The sequence below is a fragment of the Podarcis filfolensis genome (assembly GCF_964270895.1).
Source record: "Podarcis filfolensis genome assembly, chromosome: 2".
Classification (NCBI taxonomy): Eukaryota; Metazoa; Chordata; class Lepidosauria; order Squamata; family Lacertidae; genus Podarcis; species Podarcis filfolensis.
The window spans coordinates 106,415,409-106,427,850 of NC_139605.1; the positions used below are offsets into that span (position 1 = coordinate 106,415,409).

Here is a 12,442-nt window from a genome sequence, read left to right on the forward strand (position 1 = left end):
CCTCGGGTGGCAAATACTGAGGGGAGGGGAGCAGTCAGAGCTGTGTGTGCCACACAGACTGCTGTGCACTCCCCTAAGCTAGTTTGCTGTTGCCAGGTGCAACAGAAGACTAGCGTCAAAGTGAGATTCAACTGCCATCATGGCCGATGATCATTGGTGTTGTGAGTTCGAATCCAAGAACATTTGGCAGAGGCCCACTAGTCCCCCCCCCACTCCTGCCACTGATGACCGAATAGCAAACTGAGTCATTTATTCCAAAGTTACAGCACTTGTTTGCTGGGTTGCAACCACCAGTCTTTAAAATAAATAAATAAATAAATAAATAAACCCCTATTTTCTTTAGCACCATAAAGGTTCTTTCAGCAACACCTTGCACAGTTCTTTTTTTATAAAATGGTGCAGTTTCTGTGCCCCAGGCAAGGCAGGGGTTTAGAGGGATGGAGCTTATGGGAAGGAAGCGGAGTCTTTAAATGTGCAACCCAGTTGCTGAAACCTTGGGAAACACGGCAAACATTCAGCAAAGAGCATTTTGCCCGCAGGTCAAATTGCAAAAGGAAATTAAGGTTGCACCATCAAGATTTGCAGACGCTAGAAGCAGCCTCCTGGGCTACCGCGGTCTAACAATCTGCACTAAGGCAGGAGCGAAAAGGATCTGCACAATTCTGGTAGACCCTGAACCCTGAGGTCTGTTTAAAGGTTTCACCAAAGGAGTCAATTCTACAGCTTCCTAGGGATATGCTCTTCTATTGGCCAACTGTACTGTGCCATCCCCTTTTCTAATTAGTATTTCACAGAAAATACAGGAGGTCCAGCGTACGGAAAAGACAATATACAGAGCTGATGTGCGGGGAGTTTTTAAATGAACACATAAACACATATAAAGATGAGAGAGAACAAGGTTTCAGTCATATGACCTATCCCATTCCTGCCTAATGGACCAAGAGTAGGGCTAAGCTTAACAAATCAAGCAAAATTATTATTATTATTATTATTATTATTATTATTATTATTATTATTTGTACCCTGCTCATCTGACTGCATTGACCCAGCCACTCTGGGTGGCTCCAACATATATAGAAACATACTAATACAGTGGAACCTCAGTTTTTGAAAATAATCCCTTCCAAAAAGTTAGAAAACCAAAAACTCAAAATGGCAGCCGAGTGGCATATTTGGCTTCCGAAAATCGTTCAAAAACTGAAGCAGTTACTTCTGGGTTTTTGGCATTCAAAAGCCGGAATGTTTGACTTCCGAAACGATCAAAAACCAAGGTTCCACTGTATATGAAACCTTCAAAAGCTTCAGATGTCTTCTAAAGGTTAAAAACTTAAACCCCATCCATTTCAATCTGGGGAAAACGAAGCAGGCTTAGAGTCTATAAACTTCTGCTCATTAAAAAGAGGGTAGTGTGTGCGGCTAACTGGAAGGTGTTTTCCCCACACCTAGACTTGCAGTTATGGGCCCCACTTTATATGCAGCTGTTCCCCAGAGTGGAATGCATTTGTGGGATTTACAAGGTGACTTAACCTGCAATCCCACCCATATACTACAACAGAAAACCCTGGTAATTCTGCCGGGCCTACTACTCAGTAATTATGGAGATTGTACAACCTCTCTTGGGAAAGTCGCAACAGGACTGATACCCGGATCTCTGAAATCAGATCTGTGTGGGCAGATGATGAACTCCTGCAGATCTTCTTCATGAAGACCAGCAGTACCCTGACCCTTCAATTAGCTCTTGCATTTCCACCATGCAGATGTCACACAAACCCCGCTGGCCAAAGTCCAGGGAACTACTAAGGCTCCTGTAAACCTGGCAGGTTGTTTTATCGACACACGAAACCAGGAGCTTCTCATAAAAACAGGTTTGACACACCCAGAGTTGATTAATACGAAACGAGGTTAACTATTAAGCAGCTGCCTTGTGGCCTAAACGCTGTATTCCTTCTTACGTTGTCTAAACGAGATATTTCTCGACTGAGTAGCTCTTGCATCTATACTGTATAAAACAGATCCTGGACCTTGGGAACTGTAAAACCCCATCCAAGAAGCGGTTTCCTAAATGTATACATATTAAGCTATCTTCACATACATCCAGTGTTTGAAGTTCTCCAGGTGCTCGGCTAATTTTGCTACTGGCACGGGTCCAACTACACGGAGATTTTTGGGTGTCAGGTTGGTCCCACAGTTTAGAAACCTCTGCCTTTGTGCATAGCTAATACCATTTCCTTTTTTTAAAACTTTATTCCAAAACCGAAAAAGAATTACAAACATCAAATTCAAAATACATATTCATTTTGTAACATAAACCTATTACATAATGGACTAGATTAAAATATACCTAATTGCTATAGACTTCCCTTTGCTATATATAAGGTATATAAATAAGGTATATACCGGTGGCAGCCCACCCCCACAGCACCCCCCCTTCCTCCGCCCCTGGCATTGGACTGGACCCTGAGGGTCATCTACAACAACCCCCTGGTGAATAGATATTTCATTGTGGCGACCGTAACCCAGATTTAAGGCGCCATTTGGCACCTAACTTATATATCTGAGTTTCTAACACAGCCTAAAACTACTACAGTGGTACCTCGGGTTACATACGCTTCAGGTTACAGACTCTGCTAACCCAGAAATATTACCTCAGGTTAAGAACTTTGCTTCAGGATGAGAACAGAAATTGTGCGGTGGCGGCACAAGCTAAAGTGGTGCTTCAGGTTAAGAACAGTTTCAGGTTAAGAACGGACCTCCAGAATGAATTAAGTTCTTAACCAGAGGTACCACTGTACTTATTCATTTTTGTTACAGTTACACTGCCTTTTATTTCAAGGAAAAAGACCACGGTGGTTCCAGCAGGTGCCAGGAACCACCACAGAGAAGACCCTTTCATTGTTTTAACCACTGGGCAGTGGAGAGAGACTTTCTGTTCCTCATAAGGCAATGGCTTTTCCACCTGCCTTGCCCCAACTAGCCTTTCCCAGACTATGACTTTGAGAGCAGCAGCAGAGAATAGAGCAGTTCAGGGATATATATGCAGTGGTACCTTGGTTCTCAAACATAATCCGTTCCGGAAGTCCGCTCGACTTCCAAAACGTTCGAAAACCAAGGTGCGGCTTCCGATTGGCGCAGGCACCCCGGAAGCAACAGCCGACAGCCGCATCAGATGTTCAGCTTCCGAAAAACGTTCGGAAACAGGAACACTTACTTCTGAGTTTTCAGCATTCAGGAGCCGAAATGTTTGAGTACCAAGGCGTTCGAGAACCAAGGTTCCACTGTATATATTTTATAAGTTGTGCTTCTTTGTTTCTCAATTTGATCCTTTTACATGGTTTTGTATCTTTTGTGTTATTTTATGCATTGTGATTTGCTGTTACTCGGTTGAACTGTTTAATTATTATCTGCTGTTTAATTTTACCATTTACTATTAGATTCTGATGGATTGTTGAATGTTGCTTTGTTTGATATAAATGGTTTATTTTAAAGTTATTGTGACTTTTACATTGGATCAGATTGTTACAATTAATGTTTGATGTTTTATTATGATTTTATGTCTTGGAAGCAGCCAAGAGTGGCTTGGGAAACCCAGCCAGATGGGCGGCGTATAAATGAAATATGATGATTATTATTGTTATTAATTATCATTATTATATATTCATACAGGAACAGAATTTCCACATGGATTCTGACACCGATCTGCTTTTCTTGCACACATCATGCAGTGTAGGAAGGGATGTGGATTACAGTTTCACATCAAGTTTCACCACCAACAGCCTTGCCTAAAGGCAGATCAGACCCTACAGGGCTATAAAACTTCCATTCTTTACTTCTGGGCATAGAGGCTGCAACCCGTCAGACAGCTTGGGAGGCCTGTAAAATACTGAGCATTTTATGTTTTCTCTCCCAAGGGCACCCTCATCTGGCTTGCAGCCTAACCTTCCCCCAGCCTGACTGGAACCCCTCCAGGTCAGGTGAGAACTGAAACATTTGGTTGGCAAATCGCTCTGCACTTTCCTTCCTCAGTTTGCCTTTGCTGGGCTTTGCTCCATCACAGAACTACCGTATTTTTCACTCCATAGGGCGCACCAGACCATAGGGCGCACCTAGTTTTTTTTGGGGGGGGAATAAAGATTATTATTTTTAAAAAATTTTTTGGATCCCGCTCGCTGTCTTGGCTTCGTTTTTAGCCCGAGCTTCCCCCGACCCCAGCCCCCAGAACAGGTCCAGGAGTGGCGGCAAGATTGTGCGCAACCTCGCCGCTGCTCCCGGAGCTTGCGGGGCTGGGGGCGGGGGAAGCCTGAGCTTCCCCTGACCCCAGCCCCCAGAACAGGCTGCTATCCGCAAGCCTTCGGAGCCCGGCGGGAACTCCCTCCATGCTCAGAAGGCTTGCGGATAGCTGCCTGAAGCCCAGGGAGTGCAGCAGGAGTTGGCGCTGCGCTCCCCGGGCTTCAGGCTGCAGGCTGCTATCCGCAAGGCTTTGGAGCGCTCCGAAGGCTTGCGGATAGCTGCCTGAAGCCTGGAGAGCAAGAGGGGTCGGTGCTCCATAGGACGCACACACATTTCCCCTTCATTTTTGGAGGGGGAAAAGTGTGTCCTATAGAGCGAAAAATACGGTATCTCCTCAGACTTCATCCTCTGTTTTCAGCTGGCCTCCAGATTCCTGGCTTTGACAGATCCACAAATAAAAAAGCTTGGAGCAGAGCGGGAGAAGAAAATACTTCTAGCTGTTTGTGTTAGCTGCCAATATTCTGTACCATAAGCAAACGGAATCCATTTGCAGTAGGTCAGGGATGTTATCTGCAACTCCTGTAACAACAGGAACATATGCATGGCGACGCCTCTCCCAAAAAACCTTGAACGGCGGAGAAACCTTAAGTTTGCAGAACGAATTAATAGATAAAACACCTCAAAGCCCGGTGTCCTGTTATCACAGCTTTTCCGACTGACTGGAACAGAGAACACTCAGCTCCCAGGGATGGTAAACAGAAATGAAATGAAAAATCTGACACAAAACCTGCATGCCAAGTGGAAACCCAAGCTGTTTCTGCTAGGCAAACACACACACCAAGGAACCAAAGTATGCAATACTGTGTGACTCAGGGTTGCGAAGGAGTAGGCGGGGGGGGGGATGCCGGAAACAAGTATTCCGGCAACTTTAGATGTATCCCCAACCCAGGGTGTGAGCCCCGGGGCAACCTAGCTGATGCCTGACCAAAGTCGGTCACCTATCAACCTAATTTATCTGCTCACCTCTGCTGCTAATGGCCTTGTGCAACAAGATACAGGAAGCAACTCAGAATATGCAAACAGCAATCGCAGTCATGCATGCATGACAACAGCCTATGCTGTAGAAGGTGCTTAAGCACAGAATACACAGGGGAACTGTCTACTCTCCCGGAAGGCTAACAGACATATCCTGTTTATACCTATATTGGTTTTTATATTCCACACAACCGAAAGCTTAGGTGATAATGTGGATTCTGGGCTAGGGCACAGCATCAGACTTTCTGAACTTGTTTCTTCTTCTTCTTTCTTTGTATTTTATATTAATAATAATAATAATAATAATAATAATAATAATAATAATACGTTATTATTTATACCCCGCCCTTCTGGCTGGGTTTCCTCAGCCACTCTGGGCGGCTTCCAACAAATTAATAAAATGCAATAGTCTATTAAACATTAAAAGCTTCCCTAAACAGGGCTGCCTTCAGATATCTTCTAAAAGTTTGGTACAGTGGTACCTTGGGTTACAGACGCTTCAGATTACAGACTCCGCTAACGCAGAAATAGTACCTCGGGTTAAGAACTTTGCTTCAGGATGAGAACAGAAATCGCGCGGTGGCGACATGGCAGCAGCGGGAAGCCCCATTAGCTAAAGTGGTACCTCAGGTTAAGAACAGTTACAGGTTAAGAACAGACCTCCAGAACGAATTAAGTTCTTAACCCGAGGTACCACTGTAGTTGTTTTTCTCTTTGACATCTGGTGGGAGGGCGTTCCACGGGGTGGGTGCCACTACCGAGAAGGCCCTCTGCCTGGTTCCCTGTAACTTGGCTTCTCGCAGCGAGGGAACTGCCAGAAGGCCCTCGGCACTGGATCTCAGTGTCCAGGCAGAATCCTGCCCTTTTTTTATCATGGAACTGAAGGCAACATAGAATTGTAAAAGTTGGAAGGGACCCAAGGGTCATCTAGTCCAACCCCTTGCAATGCAGGAATCTCAGCAAAAGCATCCATGACATATGGCCGTCCAACCTCTGCTTTAAAACTCCAAGAAAGGAAAGTCCAGAACCTCCTGAGGGAGACTGTTCCACCATCAAACAGCTCTTGCTGTCAAAAGTCTTTTCCATATATGTTCAGTCAGAATCTCCTTTCTTGTAACTTGAAGGCCTTGGTTCGAGACCTACCCTCCAGAGCAGGAGAAAACAAGCTTGTTCCCTCTTCCATGTGATAGCCCTTGAGATATCTGGAGATGGTTATCGTATCTCCTCTTTTCCAGGCTAAATATACCCATCTCCTTCAAGCATTCCTCATAAGGCTTGGTTTCCAGACCCCTGAACATCTTGGTCGCCCTCCTCTGTACACGTTCCAGCTTAACATCCTTCTTAAATTGTGGTGCCCAGAACTGGACACAGTATTCCAAGTGTGGTCAGACCGAGGCAGAATCGAGTGGTGCTATTACATGTTGTTTCCATGCAGTCTCCCATCCAGGTCCTGACCAGATCCAGACCTGCTTAGCTTCAGCAGGGTGTTGATCTCATGTGCCTGCAGACCATTCCCTAGTCTGCACCAGTTTTTTACTCCTCAGAGCTGTCAAGACAGCGAATCAGCAAGACCCAGTTCATATGGACTCTTCATGCCTTGAAGGCTCCACTCCACAACAGCTTTGGATACAATAAATCTGCTAGTCTTTACAATAGCAGAATATTATTTGGGGATGATGACAGGACATCACATATTTCATGATTGACCATGCTGGACTGGACTGATGGGAGACTTTTAGCAGGGTAGATGAATCTGTAGCATCTCCACACAGGGGTGCAACTTGAATAAAACATTGTGGAAGCCCAGGTAAGCCCCGCCCCTCATAATCAATCACATGATGCAGTGCACACACCCCATTTGAATGGAAATGCCCACCAACTTTGTTTGGACTCGACCCCTCAAATATTTTATTGTGGGGGCTGAAGCCCCCAAGGCTGCTGGGAGTTGGCTCCAATATCTCCACTTAATTTTGAGGTGCCAGCTACCATGGAGTCAAAAAAATTGCCGATGGAGTTTTCTCTACATTTTCTCATCAGATAAAACATCTTAACAGACCTCTGTTGACTTTAACACAAAGAACAGTTCATAGGTGATGCACTGGCTACTTCAACAGAGGAGGGACGCGGGTGGCGCTGTGGTCGAAACCACGGAGCCTCTTGGGCTTGCCGATCGGAAGGTTGGCGGTTCAAATCCCCTCAATGGGGTGAGCTCCTGTTGCTCTGTCCCAGCTCCTGCCCACATAGCAGTTCAAAAGCACGCCTGTGCAAGTAGATAAATAGGTACCACTGTGACGGGAAGGTAAACGGCATTTCTGTGTGCTCTGGTTTCCGTCACTGTGTCCCGCTGCACCAGAAGCCACATGACCCGGAAAGCTGTCTGTGGACAAACGCTGGCTCCCTTGGCCTGAAAGCGAGATGAGCGCCGCACCCCATAGTCGCCTTTGACTGGACTTAACCATCCAGGGTCCTTTACCTTTTTACTTCAACAGACTGAATTAAATCATAGAACCATAGCGTTAGAAGGGACCCTGAGGATCATTTAGTCCAACCCCCTGCTGCACAGGAATATGCAACTGCCCCAAACAGGGACTGAACCTGCGACCTTGATGTTATTAGCACCATGCTCTAAGCAACTGAGCTCTGCTGAAACATACATCCTCTATCACTCAGAGCCACAATACCAACACAGAGGGAAAACAGGATAAAAAGCTCTGTGAAACCTAGAAGGAGACCCAGTCCAGAACCTTTGCCAGCAAACCTTTACATGCTTTCAGAATGTTTTCAAGTTAAATAGGAACATGGCTGCAAAATAAGGGGAGAGGTATTCATTCAGAACCATACTCAATTCATCCCGTCTCTGACGTTCTGCCACTTCTGGATAAAGAACCTGAACACCAAAACTTTGGGGCGATTCATATTTATGCAGCTTAACTCGTAACAGAGCACTGTGAATCACCTGTTTGCCCTAATGACTTCCTAGCTTATGTTAATAATGTTTTTGCAAAACGAATTCCACAAATTCCACAGCAGCAGCATAATACACTGTGACCAACAAGGTAACTCTGTGTACAAGAACTGCCAAGTCACTTTTGCACTGGCTGACGTTTGGAAACAAAACAAAAACAAAAAGGAGTCACACATTTCTGCTTATTACAAGCCCTGGAAATATTAAGTTATGTAAGTTTTAACCAATGGACTGCTTCCTATAGCACCAAACAGTCTAACCCATATCACCATTTGACATCACTGACCTAGATTAGATCCTGGGCAGAAATGGGAGGTCAACATACCCACAAGCAATGTGATTCTGGGTCAAAACAATGATCCATCTAAACTGGAAGCGCTTCTGACCATCCAAGAAGTCATAACCAACATCTGACAGGGACAGGCATCTCCTGTTATTTGTTGCCCGTGGCTGGTAACACACAGGTTGCAGTGTTAGTTTGCACCTCCCAATATTCCCATTTCTCCAAAACATTCCATTAATCCTTTAGAAATCCCACGCCATTTCCTTATAACATCCTGGGGGCAATTGATGGTGTAAGTTAACTACCAATTGTATAACTAAGCTTATCCTTTAGCTCATCATAAAACGCTTTAACAGCTTCAATAAATAATCCTGAGTTGTATTTTGAAAGGGAGATACTGTTTCCTACTCATTCTTTCCATGCCAACTGTCTCCATTCTCTTTTACATTAGTTAACCAAGCCCTCTCTCTGCTTAATCCTCTTATTTCCGGAAAAAAATGCTATCCTTGATTTTTTTTAGTTGCCCTTTCATTCCTTTTTGAGGTGGGGCAAGCAGGAAGACACACAATTGTTCATGTGATAGCATTTACGATGTCTACTGTTTCATTTTAATCCCCTTCTCATTAAGCCTCTGTCACAACTCATTTTTCTTCAAAACAAGACGGCAGATAAGCAAGTACACATCGTGACTTGGCTCAAACACGCTCGCGCTCTCTCTCTCTCTCTCCAAAAGCTTATTCCATGATACATTTGTGAACCTTTATTTCACCACAAGACTCTTTGCTGTTGTTTCCAAAGCCTCTCTTGAATGGCAAACCACAAACAGAGATCTATGCAACTCCAAAGTTTGTCAATCAAAATAAAAGACAGTATCTTGCTTGCTCTGATCGAGTGACCTTTCTTCTGTTATTTCAATACCTCTCCCCCTACCTCTGGCTAGAAGCCATCAATGTTTGTGTATGGTTAAGAACACATGCCATAACGGACTTTATTTTGCACTAATGAATACTGAATCGCATATTCCACTTTGTAAAAGTGGAAAATGCCGTTGGAATAACACAACACTGAACAAGATGCTACTCTTTCCCTTCTTAACCAGTCTTTAACCAGAGTGTGTAATTCAAAAAGGAAAACCAAGAAGCAATTTTCTGAGTAACATGCTAAATACCGTATTATGAGGTGCTTGTGGGTGATGATGCAACAGTTATGAGGACTGCCCATGGCCAAGAGGCCTTCCCCTGTCCAGCAACCATGTAGTGTGGGAGATTCAGGTCCCAAACATGTTTCTAGACCCAACACCACCTGCCCAGGTTACAATGAAGCAGTGCTCACACCTTAGAAGGGATGGTGGTGGTCCCTGGTTTATAAACTTATAAACGCCATCTCCAACTCCTCAAAAGATTCCATCAACTACATCTCCGAAAATTTTTACACATCACTCGGGAAGACAGGCAAACTAATGCCAGTGTACTGGAAGAAGCAAAGATCACCAACGTCGAAGCAATGATTCTTCAACATCAACTTCGTTGGACTGGTGATGTTGTGAAGATGCCTGATCATCCTCTTCCAAAACAACTACTCTATTCCAAACTTAAAAGGAAAGTGTAATGCTGGTGGTCAACAAAAGAGGTTTAAAGGCTCTCTCAAGGCAAATAAAAAAAAAATGTAGCATAAACACCAACCACTGGGAAACACTGGCCTGCAAGCGCTCCAATTGGAGAACAGCCTCTGCCAATGGTGTCATGGGCTTTGAAGATGCTCAAACTCAGGCGCAAGGGAGAAATGTGCCAAGAGGAAGGGACACTTGGCAAACCCTGACCGTGATCAACTCCTGCCCGGAAACCTATGTCCCCACTGTGGAAGGACGTGTGGATCCAGAATTGGCCTCCAGAGTCGCTTACGGACTCACTGTTAAGACCATGTTCATGGAAGGCAAACTTACTTGGCTATGAGTGATCACCAAGGAAGAAGGAGGAGGAGGAGGAGGCGGCCCCTGGTAGAACCCAAGTGGGGCACAGAAGATGAGCAAAAACTTATGTCCAGATGCCATTGCTTGTCTTCATAATATTGGCTCAATCCTCCCCGCCCCCCCCGGAAAGCCCTGAAGGTGGAAAGCAGAGGTTAATCTGTTGGACAATCTCCAACGGTGAAGAACAATTGACCTCTGTCCATAAAGAATAGTGCTCAGAAACCCCAGACAAGGATCCAGATGACATTCACCTAAACATGACCCAGAAAATGAGCACCGCCTTCCCCCGAAGTTCATGTTTGGTGTGTCAGGAAAATTGTTGCTGTTGTTTAGTAAAATGTTCTGCTCAAACAGGTTCCTCCCTGGGCTGTGATCCAGCGAAATCCAATGTGTCCCCTTCTGTGTTTATCAGACTCTTTTTTATGAGGATCAAGAGTATCATACTTACAGAGAGCGTCAGACGAATCTCAACATGGTTGCAGTTTTTGGAAAGCTTTTTCCTTAGTGCTCTGATCGCATTCTTGGGTCTGCAATTAAAAGAAAGGAAACCAGATAAAAGCAATGACTTAACACGCCGTTTGCCCTGCGACACCAACCAGAGAGATAAAGACTGCAGTGACTGTTTGCGTGGAAGAAAATCCAGATAAAACTGAAATAATGCACTGTATTTCAGTAGCGGCAAGATTACTGTCTTTGTGACAGGTGGGCTGTGTGCAGAGATACCCTGCAAAGTGTGAACAGATGGATGTTCAGAATCCTTGGTCACCCAGGATCTAAGGCGGTAGGCAGGTTTTTCCTCACATTTCCTAGAGGGTAAAAAGGTAAAGGTAAAGGGACCCCTGACCATTAGGTCTAGTCGTGGCCGACTCTGGGGTTGCGGCGCTCATCTCGCTTGGTTGGCTGAGGGAGCCGGCATACAGTTTCTGGGTCATGTGGCCAGCATGACTAAGCTGCTTCTGGCGAACCAGAGTAGCGCACGGAAACGCCGTTTACCTTCTCACTGGAGCGATACCTATTTACTTACACTTTGACGTGCTTTTGAACTGCTAGGTTGGCAGGAGCAGGGACCGAGCAATGGGAGCTCACCCCGTCGCAGGGATTCAAACCGCCGACCTTCTGATCGGCAAGTCCTAGGTTCTGTGGATTAACCCACAGCGCCACCCGCGTCCCTAGAGGGTACCCAATTGCAATGCTTTATTTTTTTCTAGAAACACGAAAAACCACCATGGGGTCTGTTTGGATTACGGGCAGGGTAGACATAAAACCAAGTACAGTGGTACCTCAGGTTACGGACGCTTCAGGTTACGTGTTTTCGGGTTGCGCTTAACCCAAAAGTACCAGAACGGGTTACTTCCAGGTTTCGGCACTCGCGCATGTGCATAAGCACTAAATCACGCTTTGCACATGCGCAGAAGCACCAAATCGCAACCCGCACATGTGCAGATGCGGTGCTGCGGGTTCTTAACGTGCCTCCTGCACGGATCACGTTCACAACCCGAGGTTCCGCTGTAATTAATTAATTAACTCCATCCCACTTATATGGGAGAAAGTAAACCCCCACTTATATGGGAGACACATTTCAGTGGGAATTCCCTCTGTTCCACATGGCTTCCAGTGTCCCCCAGTCTTGGTCAATGGATTCTGCTCCAATCCTCATACCCTGACTGCTTCAACTGCATAATCAATGGTCATGCTATCTCTTGGTCATGCTTGAGTATGACCGAATGCTGGAACCTGGGGAGATACTATTCTTATTATTCAGTTTATTGTCCACCCTTCACCAGCAGGTCCCAAGGCAAATTACAAGAAGTTTAAATTTGGTATTAAAATCAGTAAAAACAAATTACAGTCACTGAATCCTGAAAGCAACAATCTCACCTTTCATGTGGCTCCAAACACACAAAGCAGCAGCCCATACTATTTTCGCAGCTGATAAACCAACCGCAGAGATTTGTTCATTTAT

At 45.1% G+C, this 12,442-nt stretch overlaps 1 protein-coding gene across 1 annotated transcript in view; it reads right to left on the reverse strand.

Annotated features, from left to right (window-relative positions):
* TOM1L1 (target of myb1 like 1 membrane trafficking protein) overlaps nt 1–12,442 on the reverse strand; it is a 56,220-nt gene that overhangs the window by 33,149 nt on the left and 10,629 nt on the right. Inside the window, exon 3 of the mRNA XM_083598723.1 lies at nt 10,928–11,006. Within this exon, the coding sequence (XP_083454849.1) occupies nt 10,928–11,006 (79 nt within the window). The remainder of the gene's footprint in view (nt 1–10,927; nt 11,007–12,442) is intronic.